Source organism: Parasteatoda tepidariorum, chromosome 5 (genome assembly GCF_982258835.1).
Source record: "Parasteatoda tepidariorum strain Cologne lab strain chromosome 5, Ptep-v5.0, whole genome shotgun sequence".
Lineage (NCBI taxonomy): Eukaryota > Metazoa > Arthropoda > Arachnida > Araneae > Theridiidae > Parasteatoda > Parasteatoda tepidariorum.
In genome coordinates, this window is record NC_141759.1 from 93,283,630 (window position 1) to 93,308,536 (window position 24,907).

The window sequence follows — 24,907 nt, forward strand, 5'->3', positions numbered from 1 at the left end:
TCTGTAATAGCCCGGTAGCAAAAAACCCTTGAGTGACAGCAGATTATTAAAGCATCAAGAGATTATTTTGCATTTAAGTTTTCTTCATCGTTAAAAAGTAAACAAGCAAAGATTCTTTTTCAAAACATCTCTAAACTTGATAGTAAAAAAAAAACTAAAAAAAACTAAAAAGCTGAATTGAGAAAAAAAATTTAAAAAAAAAAATAAAAGATTTTTTTTTTTTGTTACCTGATTACAGATTTTACCGTATTGGGATTTATTCCATTTCATAATACTGCATAAGATTGGACTTAAATTTAAAAATAAAGTCTTCAGGTTCAATTTTTAAGGAGCTTATATTATTGGAAAAAATTAGCTGCATGTCAGATTAAGCTATATTTTTACTATAATAATCATTGTTTGACATCATTGAGGTCACAGACAAATTTAGATTTACTAAGATGCAGATTCATTCTGTAAAATTAGCTACCTGGGCAACTAGTAGAACAAGTATTAGAGGACCGGAAAGTAATGTCATTTCAGAGCATTAAATATTCGTCAGTCTTAAAAAACCAATTTACTTTTTTTCAATCCATTTTCAATCCGGCATTGCTAAGTTGTTGATAACGAGGAAGAATACGTTCTTGATTAAAAATAAAATCTTGATAACAAATATCAAATGCATCGAAACAACATTACTTTCCTGTCCCCCTAATAAATGGCAAGCCTACATGTACACTGTAATAGAAATCCAATATTTTGAACTTCTAAACAAATTCTGAATAAATCTATTTCTATCATTATTAATGTAAATTCACAGTTCCTTTTAAATTGGCAAAGTAAAACACTTATATATTAATTTAATCAGAAAACATGGAAATAGGTAACATTTAAATATAATTAATTGCAAGAAAAAATGCGGAAATATTTAGGTTTGAACTATTTCCCAATTGAGGCTTGAAAAAAAAAGTCATCAGTATTATACGCAAGTACCCAAAAATATTAATAAATTTTAAGTTTTATTTATTTTACTTTTTGTTTTAAAAATTATATTTATTAATTAAAGGGAAGATTTGCATATCGTGACCTCCAGCAGAATATAATAATACCCCCCCCCCAAAAAAAAATTTTTTTTATGTCTTTTTAAAAAAAATTCCAAGTTAAAAACCATGGCAACTAAGTTAAAAACCATGGTACCATGGCAATTTTAGCTGGCATAACAGATCAGGATACGGAAATATCCCTTTATTCAAAGTAAAACATGGACCTAAATTATAAAGATTTACAATGGGGCATTTAAATAATAATTAAAAAATCTTATCGAATCCTAGATTTTTAAATTAGGTATGAAATGAAAACACTTTAATGCAACACATGACATTTAATATAACACATGACATTTAATAACACATGACATATATAATATATAAAGAAACAATTATATTCTCACTTCCAAGCTATCTACATATGTCAATATACTAGGATGTCTTAGAGTCTTCAATCTTTTCAAAGCAGATTTAGCAATTTCTAACTGAAATTATAGAATGCAAAATACATTTTATAAAAGTATATTTCATGCGATAATGGTATAAATACAAAAAAAAAAAAAAACATTTTATATTAGTGCTTCCCACATCTTTTTTTTATTTTCTACTCATACAGCATTTCTTTTCAGAAACTAAAGCAATTCTATTAAATTTCAAATTGATTAAAACAATTATTGGATTCACAATAAATAGTTGATTAGTGATGACTATATAGCAAATTTTTAATAATTTTGATAATTTTACAACACTTAAGAATTACTTTAGAGATTATAAGGTATTAAACGTTTTACAAAATATTAATAGTTCAGTTGAGACTGTTTATCGCAAAGTGGTTTTGAGTTATACAGGTTCTTTAAAAAATTTAATATAATTAAAACATTTGATTATAGGTGCTTTAATTGTTTAATAGCAGAAAAATATAGACATTTCTGTAAATGAATTATACCAGATATATCTATTTACATTTAAAAAAAATTTTAACATACCTTTAACACTGAAAATAATCTTTTTAAAGATTTTTTTTTTGACGTCTAATCTTTTTTGTTTGTTATGTTGTTTGGGCATTTGTGCTCCATTATTAGAAATTCGAGAAACAAAGGTTTTGAAAGAAAACATTTCAAGATAGATATGGAAAACACAATGATTTTAAATAGTAAATGTAAGGAATTTTAGAAATTTTGAGACATAGAAGTTTTCGAGACAAACAGGTTTAACTGTAATGCATACACAATTCAGAAACTTTAGGTTCACAGATACATTGTAATATGTAATTAAATTAATCATTTTTTTGCAGAAATTAAACCAATCCTATTAGGTTCCAAATTGAAGCTTAAACAATTGTTAGACACACAATAAAAAAAAGTTTTAAATTAACTGATGATAAACCTGCAGATTTTTAATTGTTAGTTATATTTTTTTTCTAAAACTTAAGAATTACTTAGAAGATTATAAAGCACTAAAACCTTTAGAAAATACAAAAATTATTAATAATATCACATACATAAATTAAAGTTTAAAAAGTCTCAGAAGGTACTTTGAAATAAATATATAAAATTAACATTTGTGTGATACGCTAAAAATAAATAACGTAAATACCAAAGATGCAGTTTCTGGTGAAGAATTTTCAAACACAAAGATGCTGACTGCCTCCCCAGATGCCTGTCAATAGAAATACAAATTTAAAATTAAAACGAGCATACATTTGAAGAAAATTTAAATAGGTAATCAGCATAGACAGTAGAATAAAAAATATACGTATAACGCTCTATTGATATCAAAAACGGAAAAAGAGATAGCTAAAATAATCTGTAAAATATACTTTTTTCTTTCCAGAATGCAATTTCCAGATTGAGTAATCTTTTAAACCTTCCACTTCAGCACCAAGTTCGAAAGCAAAATCCTTTGCTGCATCTCTACTAAAAAAAGACCACATTTCGATTTACAAAAACTAAATCAAGTGCAATTCATTTGTTTGGAATGTAGTGATTCAACTCTAACTAAAATTTTCAAACGCGAATTCAAACATTAATCTATTCTTGATTCAATTTAGATATGACAAGACAAAAACACGTATGACTTAGGAAGAAAAAAAATCAGAAAGTAAACATTTACAAATTACGACGGCTTTGTGCGGTTACAGTTTTACTATCATTTACAGTGATTACTTAGTTTCAGTTTTTTTTTTTTTTTTTAATTCATTCTCTTTCAACTAATTCTAGTTAGAAGTGGATTGAAAAAATTAAAAGTATTCCATTCTATGAAAAGTTCTATTTTTAATAAAGGTTAAAAATTGTTAGTGCAAATTGTTAAAAAATTGTGGCATCTAACTCTTAATTTTTTTAAATTTTGAATGCATTCATAAAGTGCTTTCAGTTGATCGACGTTTCGTACGTAAATAAAAGGTTTTTTTTATGAAATGAGTACGGATCGGTGTGATCAGTTTTTACGGTAGTTTTATTCGTACACAATAGATATAAGTTCCTGTCCTGTAAATAAACAAGAAATTATAGAAGGACGTCTTCGTAAGGGCAATAAGTGAATAATATTATTTTTTCTCCATGAATATGAATTTTGCCTTAAACAAATTTCTTCTTATTTTTTATTTAAAAATGATTTAAATCATTTGCAATTTATTCATATGGTTAATTATCAAATTAATATTTGCAAAGCAGACATTATTCTTTTCCTTTGACTTTTCAATTATTTTGTTAATTTTATATTATACGATACTTATTCTTGTTAAATTCTAATACTTTTTCTTTATCTTTAATAAGGTCATAGTTGCAATGGCAGCTTCATTATCAATTTTAAAAGGAGTACGGCGACTTAATGTTTTACAGTCAGCAAGTGTTATACGTAATTTTTCTGGTAAGTATTCTTTGATTTTTTTGCCTAATTTTTTTATCATTAAATTATTTAATTTTAAAACACGTCAATGTAGAAATTTTTATTATTTTTAATTCAGAAACGTGTACATCTTTTGTATAAATTTTTTTATAATTTTTTTTTAATCCCCTCTGCAGATTTAGATAAAATGAAAAACTTTCTTAGAATAAATCTCTAAATTCTTTCTGACAAAATCTCAATTAAAAAACTTCCTACGAGCATTCATAAAATTTTTTAACCAGTTTCAACCCTTTTGCCACCACCTCATTTTGACGAAATTTGTTTGTTTGAAATTTTTAATAATTCAAGTAAGCATAATTTTAATTGCATTTGCATTGGTGGGAAAACCTTAAAAAGGAATTCCTTCTTGAAAACTCGAAGAAAAAAAACTCTTACTTCCTTTAGAAAGGCGAGTTTTTTTTTTTATTTATCTATTTTATTATTTAATTATTAAATTGAAAAAAAGCAGAGAAAACTCATTCCTGAAAGTTAAAAGCAATACCGTGACTGCGGAGAAAGCAAAGCAGGGAAAAACTTTCTCATAGCTATCAATGCCAGATTGATCTGCGTGTTAGGATAAAGGAATTTTAGACATTTTTTCCCCCACATCCAAAATTATGAGTGTGGTGCTAAAAAATTTCCTGCTAATACTACGCTTATCTGCTCCTGTCTATGCTTAGTTACTATTGGTAGATACTCATGTCTTTTTTAATAAAGTATTACAAATTACAGCAAATTTCTCTTTGAAATAACATGCTTAGATGTTGCATTAAGTTTTTTAAAAAAAAATTTTAGTGAAAATAATTATGTGATTTTGTTACATTGCTTTCTGTTTTTCTTTTCTTTTTTTTTTCTTTTTTGGTAATTGGCCACCTAATCTGTTGTTAAAGTGAGTGATTGTGTGTCTTTTGCATCATAAACAATAAGGTCTATTTATCTGGGATCACTACAATTTTTCTCAGACCACCATAAAATAAATTATCATGGATCACTCAAAACAGAAATTAATGGTATAATTTTGTGTTTTTGTCACATAATTGTGTACTTCATCATAATTGTGTACATTACACATTCTCTATATTATAATTATTCATTTATCTTTACTTTATTAACATTCGCAGTTTGTAATGTACTACACGTGAATTAAAAACAAGAGTTTGTAAAAACAACATTTTATTAAAGGTTCAATCCGAAATGTTTTAGTTGAAATAAGGACTAGGACATTGCCCAAAAACACAGTAGCCCACCATCTATTTTAGATGCATACAGTAAGTACAATTCATTGTAGAAGTACAACAACTATTATAGACATGTAGGAGGAATACTGCTCACTGTAGAAGAATCGCAATAACTAAGTACTGTTTGAATCAGAAGAAGCACAACAACTAAGTATCGTTTGCTGTAAAGGTAGCACAACAACTACTATCAACACATATGGGAAGAACATTTTGTTGTTAATGATGTGCAAAGTTGAACGCCTAGCAGTTCAAAGTAATTCTGAAACTTTAAATTTTAACGGAGAGCTCAATTTGCAAACACAGTTCAGCATATCTCCCGTGCTGTTACTATTGGCATGATATTCAACATTGGAAGTCAGGGCTGATTCTTAGAATTTAAAAACTCTGGGATATGAATTACCCGACTTCCTTCAAACCATAGGGGCAGAACGGTTGAGGAATTTAAGTTACCATCATCTTCGCAGTCCGTTAGTTCCCATCTGCCACTCACTGATGCCTATTACAAGAATCGGAAGGAAGAGAGTAAAAGAAACAGGCACCCAGCAATATTTAACCTTCTATCTATACATCACATTGATGCCAACCACTTAACGTTTAATATTAACTAAAGGGCTCCCACAGATCAGAGAGAACAGGGAAAACCTGGAATTATCAGGGAATTTGATTTTAACTCTAAAAAACAGGGAATAGTCACTGAAAGTTGTAATTTTTTACAAAAAAAAACTGGAAAATTCCTATATTATAACTAGAAAATAATCAGTCTTAATAGTGTCAGTAACAGTAATCAGGCATTCAGGTTCAAGTTAAATAATTCTAACATCTATTGCAGTTATTTTATAAAATACCACTTTTTAGAGAAACTTTTTCATCCTTCCTTCTCATTCTATTGTATCTTTGTGCAGGGCCTGATTATCGCCTAGGCACAGGCCTAGGGCCCACACTATCTGGGGGGCCTCAAAAATTAGTAAAAAGTCACAATATTTCTTTTTTAAAAAAAAAATACTGAAAGAAACAATTTATCTCAAAAAAGGCATTTTTTATTTCAAATTTTCTTTATATTGTGATAAACCAAACTCGTGTAAGCACTGCACTAATCAAATTCGAAAGTACAGCTGAATTTTAATTGGTGCAATTCTTACTCCAACAGCTTGCAATGCAAATGCAACAAGAATGCATATTCGCAAAGTCTCACTGATTTCAATTGTTTGTGATCACCAAACTATTTTTATTTTCATACACCATTGTTTTGTTGTTTTATATTTTGCTTTAACAGGGATGCTACGCCTGCGCCATTTGCGACAAACTGAGACAAAACGGCATAACTGCGCCATTTTGCGACATTCAGCTCAGTTTCTGCCAAAGCTGCGCCATTCTGAGACAAAACGTCCAAAATTTGGCAAACCTGAATTCAGTTTCAAATATTAATCCGATTGCCGTGAGTCATTGGAGATCATTTTGCCGTTCACGTCTCCAAGGGATGAAAGACTTCCACGAAAAAGCGGAAATCCGCTTTTTTCTCCCAATTTTTAAAATTTTCGACCATGTTCCAAAAACTATAATTTTTAGGGAGTCCAATTAGAGAAACCCAAGCCGCCGGAACGATAGTCGGATTCCCGCGACTTCCGCTATAGAGTGGAAAGGAGTGTAAGTGTTTCGTTTCGACCACCGATATATGATTTTTTTTTTCGTTTGGCTGATTTTCGGAATTTTAAATATTAGGAATTGCGCTGGAATATGCTAAAATCGCGATTTTTAATCAGACGATTTTAATATCAATCATCGATTTTCGTATTTAACGTATTTAAAACTTATGTGTTGCGACTTTTTTAAGCTGTTTAAAAATCGTACTAGCAATTCCTATTCACTCAATTTAAAAATTCAATATCGCGATCTGTATTCTCGCGAGTTTAAAATCCAACGTCGCGATTCGTATTCACGCATTTTTAAATCCAATATTGCGATTCGTTATCACGCAGTTGTAATATCAGATCTCGTTTTTCGTATTTGTACGCTATTTAAAAATTACTCATTGCGATTCGTATTCACGTGATCTAAAAATTATTCATCGGGATTCTTATTTACGCAATTTAAAAATTCAATATCGCTATTTCTATTTTCGCGTTTTTAAAATCCAACAGCGATATTCTTATTCACGTGTTTTTAAAATTCAAAATCGTGATTCATATTCACGCGATTTTAAAATCCGAAATAGTGATTCATATTGACGCGATTTTAAAATCCAATATCGTGATTTGTGTTTTTTAAATCCAGCTGCGCGATTCATATTCACGCGATTTTAAAATCCAATATCGTGATTTGTATTTTCGTGTTTTTAAAATCCAACAGCGTGATTCATATGATTTTATAATCCAAAATCTAGATTCATATTCACGCGATTTTAAAATCCAACCGCACGATTCATATTCACGTGATTTTAAAATCCGATATCGTGATTCATATTCACTTGATTTTAAAATCAAAAATCGCGATTCATGTTCACTCGATTTTAAAATCCAATATCGTGATTCATATTCACGCGATTTTAAAATCCAATATCGCGATTCATATTCACGCGATTTTAAAATCCAAAATCGCGATTCATATTCACACGATTTTGTAATTCAATATCGCAATTCATATTCACGCGATTTTAAAACCCAAAATCGCAATTCATATTCACGCAATTTTAAAATCCAGTTTCACGATTCTAGAAAGAAGTAGAATTAAGTTTTTTCTCGAATTAGTTACTGTAAAGATGTGATATATTTTTCTACAGTTGTTGCATTTAAACAATTACTAAGTGCATTCATAATCACATTTTATGATTGTATATTTAGCTATATAAATTAAAAGAACATAGTCAACTAACTGATCTTGTGAATGCAAGAAAGTACAATCTACTAGTCAATGCCAATAAACTAAAAATTTTACTTTTATACTTAATAAAGGATGCAAGTCATTTTAGAAAGAAAATTATATTTATATGTGTCTTTTTAAATTGTTTATAATAGTTTTTAAATATTTCTGTTTTGATATAAAAATGTATATATGCTAATTTTTGGCTATTAAGTGCTCCCTAAAATTTTCTTGAAAAATTCCTACCTAAAATATTTCAAAATTTCACTGCACCTCCTGAATTCTATCAAAGAGTGTTTTTTTTTTGTGTTATTTGCATTTTCTTAAACTCTCATTATTTAATTACTGAATTTCTCTTTTAATTATTGAAATCTGTAGACCTTTCATTGTAACTGAATAGTTATATATTTTGAGATGAAATTTGAGCTCAAAATGAAATGGGTATTTTCCCTTTTGAATTACTGAAACTAAATAGATATTTCTTTTTAGAAAGTTAACACCATTATATTTTAAAAAATAAGAAAGTTAAAATTTACTTTGTAAAATTCTGGGACAGATACTATTCATTGGCATAAATGATAAATGCAATATATATGAAAACAACAGAGTCCATAAAACAATTTTGTGGACTCTTATAATCAATCATATGCAGGTTTTTTAAAATCCTAGCAATAGTGAATGTATGTATAATTGTAGTACTCCTAGTATGCTATTAATGGTTTTATGGATCCTGAAAATTATCTTTATATTGTTATCAAACTGATTAATAATCATTTTAGCTGAGATAAACTGAGTGAAAAAAATAATTTTAGCTGAGACAAACTGAGCCAAAAAGAGATTTTAACTGAGACGAAATGCAATTTCTGGTGAGACAATTTGATATTTTGCGAGTAGCATCCCTGCTTTAATATTTAGATGTATAAACTTTATCTTCAACTGTCTGCTTTCAAAATTTTTTAGAATATTTCTCTTGAATCTTGCAGTTCAATAGATTCTTTTGATTGTTAGAACTATAAAAAGAATCTAGAAGAGAAGAAGAAATATAAAAGAAATTGTTAGGACTATGTTCTTCGGAAATTTAATTTCAAAATATTTTGTTAGGGGCCCAAAAAATTTTGTGGGCCTTGGGCCTGAATTTGTCTTGATCGGTCCCTGTTCGTAAGGTATCTGTTACAAAATCTAATATTTGACATTCCACTGAGAAAAAAATCAAAATTTTCTGATGAAAAATTGCATGGTATAGATAAAATGTGTTATGGATTTCCATTGATATTTGCCAGAAATATCTGGAAAAGTCGGGGAATTATTTTTCCTGAAATTGAGGGGGAACACTGTAACTTTTGGGAATTACTTGAAAATGTACTCTAATTGCTTACCTATAAAATGCAATGCAACAGCTCTGTCCCTCAAAGAATTCGTGTGTAACTACTAAAGTAGGTGTAAACAAAAATCTCCAAAGGAAACAAAATTCTCAATTTTGATGAGCAATATCAGTAGATCAAAGTTTTGAATTCACTGATCAGCAGAACAGTACAAGTTAATTGTAACAGTATGATTTTGTAACCACTTACCTGATTATTCCGAGTTAACTCAGGTATACATTGCAAATATTTATTATTCCGAGAAAACTCTGGCTTAGCGGAATTTGTCAGTACATTTTGTTTTATCACGTTTTTACTCGGTCAGAAGCAAAAAATATATTCTGCTGTGATTGGAAGTTTGCCAAGTTTTGCTTTGGGACTGGACATGTATTTTGTGCGATTGTATATGCGATGGTTGCTGAATTTACATAGCAATAAGAGTAATAAAAAAAATGGCATATTCCTTCACTGACATTTGAAAAGTATCACTTTGTGTTGCTCCTTGTTTTAGGAACTGTCATACAAAGACCAGTGTTTTCACTACAGCGCGAGAACGCGAGAATCTCGCATATTTTTTTATATCCTCGCATTAAAAAATGATAACCGCGAGAAATTCGCGCATTCTATAAACCTATTTCAAAATTTGCGAATTTCTCGCATTTTGAAAAAAATTTCTCATTTGCGCCATTTAGAATAAAATCCGTTTCACTTTTCTTCCTGGATCTTTTATTATTTTCAAAATCTGCCCCATTATCTAACTTCCCTATTTACCAGTATTGTTCAGAACCTTTAAGAACAACAGAGCACCATCCTTCCGAACCACGGAACCTCTTTCAGAACGCATTTCTCTGCAACCACGTGTTTACCGTAGGTAAAGTTTCTTCATGTAAGATGTTAAAATTTTTTGCTCGTTAATGTAAGATGGACAAATACCTTGTAAAGCCAATATCTTCTACTCCGAAACGGACAAATGAAAATGAAACAAATGTGGGTAGAAACGATCAAAACGAAACAAATACGCATTTGAGCAACCTAATGAGAATAGCTGATGAAAAAGTAGATGTAGAACATTTTCCATTTGATGATGCTGCAAAAATATTCAATGCTTTAAAAATTAGAAGATATTCAAAATGCATTATGATTAAAGAAATGATTTTTTTTTCAAGTCTCTTAGTGGTTTTTTTTTTTTTTTTTTTTTTTTTTTTTTTTTAAATTTTTGAAGTCTCACTTAACTTTTTGAAATCTCACCCTGTTTTTGAGAAAGGGTGAGAAATTCTCACCCATTTTTTTTCTGAGATGAAAACACTGAAAGACTAATATTTAACTTTTTTCATTTGCCGGAGATAACTCGGGATAGTAAACTGATTTTAAATTAAATGTTTCTTACATGTAAAAAAACAAATTCAAATCTCAACTTAAAACTTGTGCATTATGTTTTGTTTTAGTTCCTTGTATTTATTAATAAAATAAAAAAATGTGTTGACTTTTGAAATTTTTTTTTTTTCTTTTTGCACTTTTTTTTTCATTTTTTGCACTTTTTTCTTCATTTTTCTTTTTTGCACATTTTTTTCATTTTGCATTTTTTTTTTCTTGTTGACTTTTTGAAATTTTTTTTTTTTTTTTTGACTTTTTGTATTTTTTTTTGCATTGTTTTTTTCTAGTTTTGTTTTATGCCCCGTGTCAGACTTGCAGTGACACGGCGACTTTGTCGCAGAACGTTACAGAGTTCTTGCAGAAAGATTTTTCTTTTGAGAAGAAAAAAAAATTATTACTTTTCTTTTCTACAGAAATTTACACTCAATATTTGAATCATGCATTTAGATAATCACTTTTTGACGTGCTTAATTTACGCCAATAGTATTGTAAATCGATGTAATGTTTCAGTTGCATTTTCGGCAGTTATTGATATTGATTTGCATGTGGTTTTTAAATATCTCGATATGTTTTAAACAATATGGAAAATTGAAATTGTGCATTTGAGTATTTACTTATAAGGCAATAATTCTATGGAATTTTTGGCAGTCATTGCGATTGATTTCTCCATAGTTTTTAAATAAGAAATTTTTAATTAAAAAATATTATCTAAATTAATTTTATTTAAAAATATAATATCAATTAATTTTTCTTTTAGTTACCTCTAAATTATGTATCAGACCTGATGCAGGGAGTAAACCTGATGCTTCACCAGAAGAAGTTCGTTTGGTCGAAGAGAGAAAGAAATTGCGTAGAGCATTGAGGCAAGAATACTTGAGGAAGCTAACTGATCCCTATGGCACTGATCCCATTGTGGTGAGTTGTAAAATTTTTAACCTAAAACAGTTTAGTCTAAGACAGGGAAGATTATGCTCCGGAAAAAATCCGGATTCTTCGCTAAACGCGATCCAGAAGTTTACAGAAATCAAAGGTCCAGAAATTTCAAGAAATCATTGATCGTATTTAGAATTAAAAAGTCTTGTTTATTTTATTTAGAAATATAAGAACTAGAATTTATACTTTGCATCTCTTTCATTTCTAGTGTTTTCACTACAGCGCGAGAAAGCGAGAATCTCGCATATTTTTTTCTGTTCTCGCATTAAAAAATGATTACCGCGAGAAATTCGCGCATTCTATAAATTAATTTCAAAATTCGCGAATTTCTCGCATTTTGGAAAAGGCTTCGAATTACGCCATTTAGAATAAAATCCGTTTCACTTATCTTCCTTGATCTTTCATTATTTTCAACATCTGCCTCGTTATCTAGCTTCCCTATTTACCAGTATTGTTCAAAACCTTTTCCAACAACAGAACACAACCCCTTTCAGAACACATTTCTCTGCAACCACGTGCTTACCGTAAGGTTTCTTCATGTAAGACGTTCAAATTTTTAATGCACTAATGTAAGATGGAAAAATACCTTGTAAAGGCAAAATCTTCTATGATGATGCAGCAAAAATATTCAATGCTTTAAAAAATAGAAGACGTTAAAAATGCGTTATAATTAAAAAAAATGATTTTTTTTCCAAGAGTTTTTGTGTTTTTTTAATTTTTAGAAATCTCACTTAACTTTTTGAAATCTCACCCTGTTTCTGAGAAAGGGTGAGAAATTCTCACCCATTTTTTTTCTATGATGAAAACACTGATTTCTAAATATTTTTTTCTGGTAGAATAATAAATGTGATTAGAGATAAAAGTAAACTTGTACATAATTATTCACTTAAATTATGCTGCATATAATTTATTTAGAATTTCTTGTTCTGAAAATATCAATGATTTTAATTTACGAAGACATTAATTTTTAGAAATGCGTCATTAATGATTTTCTCAAGAAATTTTCAGGATTTTTGAGATGGGCTCACAATCATCCCTGCTAAGAACGAAAGTTATGTAAGAAAAATAATTTTTTTAATATTATGTAACTGTTATTATTGCTGTCATCCCATTTAAAGGAATACCATTGCTTCCAGCTAACTGTAGTAAAATAAGTAGATTATTCAAATATAAAGGGAGTATATATTTGAATTTTAAAATTTTTTTTTTTAATTTTATTTAGAAATAATACTCTAGCAGAAAAATAACTTGGGCCCTCATTGGGCCAATATTCATGAAATTTGGCTCAATAATTGTTCAAAGGGCCATAATTTTTCAGATATTTAACAACCACTTTACAACCAATATCGGATCTATATAGAATGGTCAGATTCACCCAATATTTTATCTCCATTATTTAGCCAATATAGTTTCTATCCTTCCTTATCTTCCTTTCTAGGACCAATATTAAAAAATCTAGACATCCCAATATTGGTCTCTAATTGTTCTTGTAAGACCCATATTGAGCCCAACTGGGGGCAAGGTAAAATTGTTGCTGGGATATGTATTTTATAGTTATAATATTTTGAGGAAGTGAACTCATGTTAGCGAATAATACACATTTATAATTGAAGCTGCTAGTGTTATTATTATAAAATATAAATATTTAAATTTATGTCCATAGTAAGAAATCATGCTGGAGAAAAGTCTAATATATGTACTTTGATTCTATTTATTTCCTTCCAAAGAAATTGATAACTGAAGGCTGTTTTGACACATATTAAACATTTCTCTACTTCTTACCTTTTTATAATCTTAATGCTGTATGAGTAAAATGTTTCAAAGAGAGTTGAAAGAAAAAACTTGCCTACTACATAAAAACAAGGTATGATTGATTTTTAAATTTTTGCCTGAGATCTGTTTGGCGCAGGAAACAAAAGAGAAGTCCCTATTGAAATGATTGTGAATCATCTATTTAACTGAAAAACGAAAATTCCATTCTAGCTGATAATACATTTCTTAAAAAAAAAAATTCTTTATGCAATTAAGCAAGGACTGGCAACTATAAATATTCATTTGAACAATTAACTTTAACATCGGTTTCATACAAAATAATTTGGTTTTAGTAAATTTTATTCTTATAAGTAGTTTAGTTGATTCTGATTGTATTTCATAAATTCTCAATTTTTTACATCATTTTAATTAATAATTACTGTGTAAATTGTGTATGTTTCATGTTACATCACTCTCATCTATAGTCCGAAGCATTTTTAATATTTTGGCTCTTAAACTTTTAGTTACATATTTATGTGTATATATATTTATTTTTCGTTTGATCCTGCCTATGTCTATATATAATCTGAAGCATTTTCAATATCTATAGTCTGAAGCATTTTAAATATTTTGGTTCTTAAACTTTTAGTTTCATATTTTTGTGTAGATATATATTTATTTTTAGTTTGATCCTGCCTGTATCTATATATAGTCTGAAGCATTTTTAATATTGTGGTTCTTAAACTTTTAGTTACATATTTATGTGTATATATATTTATTTTTAGTTTGATCCTGTCTGTATCTATATGTAATCTGAAGCATTTTTAATATCTATAGTCTGAAGCATTTTTAATATTTTAGTTCTTAAAGTTTTAGTTACATATTTATGTGTATATGTATATTTATTTTTAGTTTGATCCTGCCTGTATCCATATATAATCTGAGGCATTTTTAATATTTTAGTTCTTAAAGTTTTAGTTACATATTTATGTATATATATATATATATTTAGTTTGATTCTGCCTGTATCTATATATAGTCTGAAGCATTTTTAATATTTTAGTTCTTAAACTTTTAGTTACATATTTATATGTATATATATTTATTTTTAGTTTGATCCTGTCTGTATCTATATATATTCTGAAGCATTTTTAATATCTATTGTCGAAAGCATTTTTAATATCTATAGTCTGAAGCATTTTTAATACTTTGGTTCTTGAACTTTTAGTTACATATTTATGTGTATATATATTTACTTTCAGTTTGATCCTGCTGTGCAAAGGTATTATTCAATGCACATGACTATGACAGAAAGATTCATCCCTACATTTAAGAATTGGCTGAAGTACATGTTTTCTATTATTGTGCCAATTGTAGCCTATGGTTTATTCCTTAAAAATTCAAAAGTATGTTTTTATTACTACACTAAGTAAAAAGTTTAACGTTATTTTTCATAACAATTGATCTGTCTTATATTGAAATCTGTGGTTATTTTATTAAATTTTTTTTTGAACTTATAGGAGAAGCCGAAATAATTGAAATTGCATAGGCCAATCTATAATGTGACATTTTCATTAAAATTCTGTGAAATCCGAAATTTTCATTAAAATTTTGTAAAATACGCAAACTGCCTAGATTAACTTTGAAAGAAACCAATCTACATCTTTTATAAAATTGGTAAATTAAAAATATTGGTTATGTAAAAGTATGTTACAAGATGAATTGTGTCATTCAAAGCATGAGAAATATTGGGTATGAAACTTTTTCCTCTTGGTATCATCTACTAGCTCTGAAAATAGTTGTTTTCCACTTAAATTAAAATTATTTTAAAATGTGATATAATTTTTTTTTTTTTTTATCTTTTCAAAGTTCCTGGAAATATTTGAAAAAATTTTTACTCCCTTGAAAATATCATAGTGAATTATAACAATTTGATCTAACATGTATATTTTATTGTAAGTTTTCAAGTATATCCATATTTCATATATGGGTGATTCTCACGAAACATGACAATTCGGACCAAAAAATTTCTTCAAATTTAAATTCTTCAAAATAATCTAAATTTTTTTTTTGTATACTTCTTTAGCGACACTTATTAATATCTTATAGACAGCAGTGTAGTTTATTGACATTTGCTCGAGAAAAAAATTTAAATAGAAATTCACCAAATCTTAAATGCCAGGAAAATAGCATATTACCTTAGAAGTTTAAAAAACAGTCATTTTAAGTTAATGGTAAGTAACTCAATTAAACCTTTATATTAGGTGGACCATAAATTGCTTAAATTAATTCTCTTTATCCACTGTAGAAAGAAACAAAAAAAAATTTTGTTCCTGATATGTACAGAATAAAATTGTGTATATTAATCAATCATTAAATAAATAAATAACTTTGATTACATCCAAGCATATTACAATCATACATAAACTTGGTATTAGGTCAATATTTGCTTTCCCTCTTTACAGTATTAGCAGTTAAGAAGAATTTCTGGTAACACTTCTATGTCCTGGCATTCATAAGCCAGGATAATGACAAATTCGCCATTTTATAGCATATAACTTTACTTTAATTTAATATTTTGGCCGAAGACGTTTATATTCTGCAGAAAACAACAGTATATCTTAAAATAACTCAGATAAATCTAGTTTTTGTGAGTTTTCTAATCTAGTTAGAAATCCAGATAAATCTAGTTGTGTGTAGTTTTTTATTAATGATTTCAAGAAGCCAGGAAAATGACAGCATAAAAACCTACTCACCTTGAAAATTTTTTTTAAATAGATTTTGAGCCAGAAAATTGGTTCTTTATTCATGCAACAAGACAAGTTCAGATAGGAGGGTATCTAATCAATCTATTAACATAATATATTGATTCCTCGCACTATCTATTTTGGTTATAAATCACTAAATAAAAGTAGCCAGGAAAATGACAGATTTTCATGGGACAAGCAAATTATTGACAGAAAAAATTATTTTAAACGAAGTTTTAGTAAACAATACTCTCTGCGTATATTCTAGAAATGCTTACATAGGATAAGATTAAAAAAAATTAGATTTTGTAAAATGTATGGGAAGTTTTGAAGCTAGTCATTATTGGAAATATTGTTTGGGACATAACAGGAAAATGACATTTTGATATTCAATTAAATTTTTTAAGTATACAAAACAGTCAATGCTAGTGCAAAGTCATTTTAAAATGCTAACAGCAATGCTATTTATTAATTATTTTTTTTTAAAAAAGCTCTTTTAGTATTGTAGTATTAGATCAAGGGACAGTGAATTGCCATGTTTCGTGAGAATCACCCATATCCAAAGTTTTTACAGTTTTGAAATTAAAAAACTTTTTTTCAAAGATATTTCAATCTTTTTAATATCTTAGATGAAATAAGACTTGATAAAATTTAGATTTGACTGTTTTTATATATATAATTTCATTAAAACTCAAGTCATTTTATAACTATCCCACTATCCATATATAACTATCCATTATATAACTTGTGTGAATCTTGGCACATTTTATTGCATGATAACAAGGATTTTAAAAGCTAAACATTAACTACTATTGGAAAGCTTTAATTTGTGATTAGAATTTATTTTAAAATATATCGCTCTTATCAAAAAAATATTGATATTTCACAATACCCCTAGTTGTCGTGAAAATTCAGCTTTCTTTTATTAGTTACGCTAGTTATGTCTGAATTAAAAAATGTTTTTTTTAAGTATAAATTGCTAATTTAAGTGAAAACATAGTTATTTTATTGACACATAAAGAATTTATCTATTTAGTTTCCTTTTCTGAAAAGGGGAGAAAAAACTATTTTGCTTCTCAAATAGTCCTCTATATTAAATTTATGACATTAAAATCAATTAAAATGACACATGGCCTTATGCAAACTTGAGAGAGTATTGTTAATCTTTTTTTCTTTCTTGAAAGTCCATAATGATGAGAGGCTAACGGTACTGTATGTTCAACTAAAGAACTCCTCTCATTACAAAATAAGAAGCTCTCTGCTGCTATGGAAACGAGATATGGGTTCTTTCTGACAGCAGAAGTGCAAAACAGCACTTGACCAATTGGTAAAGCATGAGAGATAGTACTGGAGTGTCAATACTCAAAAAATTAAAACGGCTTTCCATTTCGCATCAGATTCATCTACAATGGATTCCTTCCCACGTCGATCTTGAAGGAAACGAGATTCCGGACACTTTGGCTAAAGCTGGTGCTTCCGAGGCCTCTGTGCCGTAGGCACCCCTCTCATTTTTGGAAATCTTCTCAAAAATAAAACACAAAAACAAGATCACTTGGAATGTCCCCCCAAAGCACCCATGCTATCAGTGTTCTCGACCTGGAGGCCCCTTGGCCCAAGATTTTAATAGACAGGAACAAACTATTCTTGCCCGCTTTCGAAGTGGTCACCTTAAATCAATGAAATTTTCGGAAGGATCCAAGAACTTTGAAATTTGTACCAACTGTTCTTCAGACCAGGCTTTGCCTCACCACATCCTCGTGTACCTGGGCTCACCAAGCAGGATTTAGTAGCTGATCCATTGACGGTGTTGGATTTTTTTGAGGGTGTATTACGTCATGGACCTGGTCTAGCACTGCTGGCCAATGGGGTCGTGCAACAACATCACAAGTGGGGAGCTTTTGATACTTCTTTTGATGACTCAAAACAGAATCTGTCCTAAATGTTTACCTTTTTTTTTGGAATAGTTTTATCTCTTAATCATAACCATGGTCAATGACAGTGCTCTAGACAAATGATGAGTGGAGTTCTTAAGTTTGACAGTAGACTTTAACGTGTGTATATGCTAGCTACGGTCAGTGTACTTCACTTTTTGAAAAATAATATTTCTTATTATTACAGGCCAAGTTTGAAAGAAAGTGCAGGACAGGAGAACTTGAATACAAAGATCGCATCTGGCGACATCAGTAATTAGCCTGATTATTTCAAAATTTATGCAATTTGTTATCTAGATTTTTTCTTTAGAATAAAATATTTCCTCTCTATTTTGTAATTTTCTTCTCAATTTTGACACATGGTTTAATTACAATGCAGACTAGCATACTGCATTAGTTTGAAAACAAATATACATTCATAAACTTGTTGCTGAGATTTTATTTACTTTATTTTTTTAGATTTTCTGTTATTAATTTGGTAAATTATTTAAACTTAAGGGTTTCCTTCAGATGGAAAAAAATATTTTACTTTGATGTTAATCTTTAGAGACTTATATGTCCTTAATTTTAAGTTTGTAAATATTTTTAAACTTGAACTTTGAAAATCGTTGAACTTATAAAAAGTTGTAAGAATACTTATAAACTTAAAATTGGGTTAGTTACTTAAAAAATAAGGTAATTCTAGAAATATAATTCTATGTAGGTGAATGTGGCTAAAGTCCGTAATTGTTATGATTTCATGGTCAAAATTTAAGTCTTACGGTTGAGTAATAAAATAATACTTTGAGTAATAAAATAAATTTCCCTAACAATCTGTTCAAAAAATCTCCCCCTCAACTTACGAGATTGTTGAAATTTTGTTGTTTGCAACTAATGTAAAATTATTTTTCTTTTTCATAAACAATTTTAAAAACTAGAGATAAAAAAAAAAAAACGAATTGATAGAAACAAGGAGAAAAAAGGCAAACAGATTTCATTTTTCCTTCTTCTTTGAAGCTATTCAGACACTTTAGCTCCATAATGAAAGAAGAACAAACAAACTTAAATTCAAATCTGGAATACTGTGAATAAATTTTTTTATTGGTTTAAAGGCAGGATGATTCACTCAGTGGTCAAGGCATTAAGCTGTCCTTGTGTCTCAGCAGTTAAGGGGTTTGTTCCCCCTAACCACTTGAAGCCCATTCAGCTTCACATCGATAGGAACCAGCTTGTTTGGAAAGTTAAGGCGGCCTATGTGCAGAGCTGACCATACCAAATGAAATAATTATCCAAATTAGGGGCACACAATGTAGCGTAATATGTAAGTATGTATGCATATATTTCTAACTGCGAATAATAGCGTTAAAATGGAGAAATTGTTGCTCATCTATTGTATCTTAGTATGGCCATATATTTCCCCATATTATTAACCTTTAACATTCAATCTCATACAGGTATTAGATTATGATATACTATACTACCATACCATGGGAAATAATTATATAATTAATCACGAATTAGTGGGCCCAAAATGTGGCATAATATAGCTCCATTGAAAAAGCGCAGGATATTACTTGAAACTTGTTATAAGTCGGACCTCCAGGTGTGGTGCGGACGTTATGGTTAATTGATAGGACGCAAGAATTTTTAGGTCCTGAGCCTGAGTATCCGGGGGTCGAACCCCGGGAATAGTCAATATTTAAAAATTACATTTAATAAAAATATATGTTTTTTTTTTCACTTATTTTACAAAATTGCAACGTAAATAATTTTTGTTTCACTCAAAATTTATATTTTCTAAGTGCGTATAATATCTTTCAAAGGGAGAAATTGTTGCTCATATACTGTCCTTATATATAGCCTCATATCTCCCCTTAGTATTAAACCATATTTTTCAAACTCGACCAGGTATTATATCATAATATACTATTTTACTGTACAAAAGTAAATAATTATAGACTAACTACTAAGCGGCAAACACTGTGACACAATATGATTCCATAAAAAAAGCTCGGAAAAGTTCTTGTTATAATTCGGCTAGTCAGGTAGTGTTAAGTGATAGAAAGCAGGTAACTGCTTGTTCCGCAGTTTCGGGTTCGAACTCCGGTCATGGCCAATATTTAAAAATTATATTTAATAAAAATGGATGTTTCTTATTAAATTTATTTTACAATATTGTAAAGCAAATAAAATATTCCTTTACTTAAAATTATTGTTTATCTTTTTTTTTTTAAAATGCGTATAATAGCGTTAAAATGGAGAAATTGTTGCTCATACACTGAACATATAAATGGCCCCATATCTCCCCTTAATATTAACTTATAATTTTCAAACTCCACCAAGTATTATATTATAAAATACTATGTTACCGTACCAAAATAAATAATTATACATAAATTATGGAGTCCACAATATGGTTCAATTGAAAAAGCTCGGGAAAGTTTTTAAAGCTCGTTGTAAGTCGGGCAGCCAGGTATAGTGTGGCCGTTAGAACTACGAGATAGCAAACAAGAAGTTGCTAGTCTCGAGATCCGGGGTTCGAACCCCGGTAATTGTGTTTAAAATTAAATTTAATAAAAATAAATGTTTTTATTTTATGATTGTATAGCGTAAATAAAATATTCCTTTTCTTAAAATTATTATTTTTCTTTTCTAAATACGAATATTAGCGTTAAAATGGAGTAATTGTTGCTTATATATGCTGTATATATTAATTGCCCCAAATCTCCCCTTAATATTAATTTTTAAATTTGACTAGATATTATATTTTATTTTAGTACCATACTGAGGAAAATTGTTTTAGACTATTAGAGGCCCCTCAGTGTTTTACAATATTTAAGTAAGTACGTATATATTTCAAACTGGGTAAAATAACGTTAAAATAAAGAAATTGTTGCTTATGAACTGCATATATATATATATATATTACATAAGGCGTCATTTCTCCCGTGAATAAATCGTGATGGCTCAGGACAGTGTTTCCCAAAGTGTGGTACGCGTACCCCCAGGGGTACGGGAACAGTTTAGGGGGGGGTACGCGTTCTTATGCGAAATATCTTGCAACAAACGAAAATTTCAAAAAATTTTATTTAAAACCAAAGCTAGCCATGAAAATTTACGATTACGTATTTTTCTATTGGCTATTTTTTGAATAGTTAACAATTAATAATTGGTGGTGTCAACAGCTAGTTGCGATTTAACTTTTGTGCAATTTTTTAATAGTAAAAAATACATTAATTTTCTTTATTAGTGTACACAACGTTACGATAAATTTAGAAAGGGTACACAAAAGTCAAAAGTTTGGGAAAAACTGGCTCAGGAAATAGAGCGTTCGCCTTCAAATGAGATGAACCGGATTCGAATGCCAGTAGATACGAATTGCACCAACCACAGTGCTGACGTGAAATATCTTCAGTGGTAGTAGACGGATCATGGGTTAGAGTCCCCTTGCATTCAGGCTAACCGTGGGAGGTTCTCGTGGCCTTCCTCTCCACATAACGCAAATGCGGGTTAGTTCCATCAAAAAGTCCTCCGCGATGGCAAATTTACCCCAACACTTGATCCAGGAGTACCCTTGTCTTCTGGATTGGGTTCAAAATTACAAGGCTACGTAGTTGAACATTAATAGTTGTAAATCCCCAAATAGGGTCCGCTGTTCAGCGAGGGTTATAAGAGGTATAAAAAATATTATGGCCGGGATAATTTCAGGCTGGTCGGTAGGGCACTAAAGGCCCATGTCCAAGAGTTCGTGGGTTCGATCCCCGCCGGCCGAAGACTCCCCGTGTAGTAAATGGTGACTGATGCACCTTAAATCTGTCGAGTCGCAAAGTCCTCCATGTTCCCATAACAAATAAATTCCTCTGGGGGGTACTGATCCAGGAGTTTCCTTGTCTTCTGGATCGGTTCAAAATTACAAGGCTACGGAATTGAACATTAGTAGTCGTAAACCCAAAAATTTGGTCGGCTGTTCAACGGCGCTTGCGATGATGACATTGTCTTCGAAATTAAACGTAAGGACGAAGCATAGGTAGGTATGTATTTTATTTACTTCGCACTTTTATTTACTTCGCACAATGGGCTATAGACGATAGCCTGGGAAACATCCCTGAGGATGATCTGAAGACATGCCGTCACAATTTTGATCGTCTACAGAGGGGATGGTTCCTCCGCTTTGTTAGCCCGACGACCCGCACAAGAAGTAGGGCACTTTACGGTAGGACAGTTTAACGAGGACCGATACCGTGCACCCTCTGTCCCTACATAGACTGATCAAAATGGTCACCCACCCGCTTACTGACCACAACCAGTGATGTTTGATTTCGGTGTTCTACTGGGAACCGTGTCTTTATTATCAGTCCACTGCGTGACGGACGAAACATAGAAAGAGGACTCATTAGAAGAAAATGAAAGTTTAGCATCCTCTATATCTGAAGTAAAACAAAGCAGTAAAGGGTCCGAAATGTTTTTTTTTTCTCTGAAAATGTGGATCAGAATATCCTGAATTCCTTACATATTGTAGCTAAGAAAATTGGTGAACTTTACATAAATTAAAATTGTGTTCTTTTGAAAATCATTAATTTCTTTCTTAAAATGTAAAATTACAACCAATTTTTAGCTAAGTAGGCCTTTTTCTCTTTAAAGTTAGATTTATTATCCATTTAATTCGTTAATATTTTTTTAAACAAATTGTGTAAAATTACAATCCCTATTTTCAATACTTCAGCTATTATATGCTAAAAAGTATTTTTCAAAAAATTTGGAAATAGTAAATCATCGCGTATAGTGGAGTTCACAGACGGTGTGCTATAGCGGGGTTTGGCTGTGTACATTTCCAAGTTCACACAATAGCATTAAAATAGAGAAATTGTTGCTCATATACTGTATATATATATAAATGGCCCCATATGTCCCTTGAACTTTAACCTATTATTTCCGAACTCGGCAATACATTATACTATATATTCATTACTTAATTTATTACTATATTAATTTACTTCATTACGCCCTAGAAGGGAACGTTTTGAGGTCGGCGCGTGTCCACTGGACAGAAGACCAATGGAGGGCTGTTCACTTCACAGATGAGTCTAGGTTGGGTCGGGATAGGCAGGTTCGTAGGGCTCTGGGCCCATGTCCAAGAGGTTTTTGGTTGGATCCCCACCGGACGAAGACTCCCTGCTTTGTAAATGATGACTGATGCACGTTAAATCTGTCGAGTCACAAATTCCTCCGTGTTCCCATAACAAATCATACCTCTGGGGGTACTGATCCAAGAGTTTCCTTGTTTAATTCAAAATTACAAGGCTGCGGAGTTGACCATTAGTCGTAAACCCGAAATTGGGTCTGCTGTTCAACGACGGTTATATAATTGAAATAAAAATATTCATTTACTTATATTATTTTTCTGTTAGTGTGTTAATAATAAAAGCATTAAATTAAGAAATTGCTGCTTATATACTGAATATACATTATTGCAATATGATAAATTACCGCAAAAAGGAAATAATTATAGACAAATTAGGGGGTGCACAATGGATGGATATATGGTTCCCTTGAAAAATAGCAGAAATTATTTAAAAAGCTTGGTATAAGTCCAGCCTCTAGGTAAACCGGTGGGGTGAAGTGGTATGAAACAACCAATTACCAGTCCCGAGGACTCGGGGTTCAAACCCCAGATGTGTACAAATTTTAAAAATAATATTTACAAAAAATAATATTTTAAAAAAATTATTTTTCTTTGCAAATATTATTTTTAAAATTATTTTAATTTTTTATTAGCTATTTTTTTTACAATATTGTAACGTAAATAAAATATTCCCTTACATAATATTATTATTATTATTATTTTATTTATTTATTTGCAAATGCGTTTATAATAGAAGCACTGAATGAGGATTGTTGTTGTTAATTTACGTCGCACTAGAGCAGCATAATGGGCTATTGGCGACGGTCTGGGAAACATCCCGGAGGATGATCCGAAGACATGCCATCTCAATTTTAATCCTCTGCGGAGGGGATGGCACCCCCGCTTCGGTAGCCCGACGACCTGCGCGCGAAGTCGAGCACTTTAAGGTAGCACAGTTTAACGAGGACCAATACCGCACACCCTCGGTCCCTACGCAGACTGATCCAAGTAGTCACCCACCCGCACACTGACCGTAGCCAGTGATGCTTGCCTTCGGTGATCTGCTGGGAACCGTGTCTTAACGATCAGTCCACTGCGGGACCACTGAATGAGGAAATTATTGCTCACATACTAAGGTATAACGCCCTACATTTCTCCATTATTTTAAATTATAACTTTGAAACTCGGTCTGACATTAAATTGTAACATAATAAATTCTCATACCGAAGGAAATAATTATAGACTTGTTAGGGGGTGCACAATGGGACATAACATGGTTTCCGGGACATAACACAGAAATTACTTAAAGAGCTTGTCTGATAATTAGGAAAAGTGGTAGAGTTAAGTTGTATGAAGTAACAAATTGCTGGTCACGAGGGTCCGGGGTACAAACCCAAGACGTGGTGAACTCGGTCAGATAGTTTATTATAATATAATGTGCTATCATACTAAAGGAAATAATACAATACAAATTAGGGGGCGCTGTCATTGTAAGGAACAGGGGTTCGTCCCCACTGTCCACTTGAAGCCAACCCAGTTTCAGATCGTTCTGTACCAGCTTGTTGTCTGGGAAGTAAAAGCGGTCTGTGTGCAATGCTGACCTTATTTGCCACAATCGTTCAGTTGGTCACGAAATAGTGGAGCCTTAATCTCTATGACAAGATCACAACAAGCTATCCTGCTCTTAAAGTAATTTTGGGTTT

The 24,907-nt window shown here is 30.5% G+C and overlaps 2 protein-coding genes across 5 annotated transcripts in view; one reads left to right on the forward strand and one right to left on the reverse strand.

Annotated features, from left to right (window-relative positions):
- The window catches only part of yata (N-terminal kinase-like protein yata), a 28,566-nt gene extending 25,266 nt beyond the window's left edge, over positions 1-3,300 (reverse strand). For all 3 annotated transcript variants that reach the window (XM_087164533.1, XM_043053293.3, XM_043053292.3), the window contains exons 1-3: positions 2,845-3,300; positions 2,622-2,684; positions 1,430-1,510 (exon numbers count right to left, since the gene is read on the reverse strand). In XM_087164533.1, coding sequence (XP_087020659.1) covers positions 1,430-1,510; positions 2,622-2,684; positions 2,845-2,958 — 258 coding nt within the window. In that variant the 5' untranslated portion in view covers positions 2,959-3,300. The remainder of the gene's footprint in view (positions 1-1,429; positions 1,511-2,621; positions 2,685-2,844) is intronic.
- An 85-nt stretch (positions 3,301-3,385) lies between these two features.
- Positions 3,386-18,433, forward strand: ND-B15 (NADH dehydrogenase (ubiquinone) B15 subunit). 2 transcript variants are annotated; one of them, XM_016053654.4, is made up of 5 exons: positions 3,386-3,560; positions 3,800-3,893; positions 11,498-11,655; positions 14,688-14,831; positions 18,291-18,433. In XM_016053654.4, the coding sequence occupies exons 2-5, from the start codon at positions 3,812-3,814 to the stop codon at positions 18,357-18,359; spliced, it is 453 nt and encodes a 150-aa protein (XP_015909140.2). In that variant the 5' UTR covers positions 3,386-3,560; positions 3,800-3,811; the 3' UTR covers positions 18,360-18,433. The 2 variants fall into 2 exon arrangements, with proteins under 2 accessions (XP_015909140.2, XP_015909141.2); XM_016053655.5 differs by having other exon boundaries at positions 3,386-3,547.
- Positions 18,434-24,907: the final 6,474 nt, after the last annotated feature.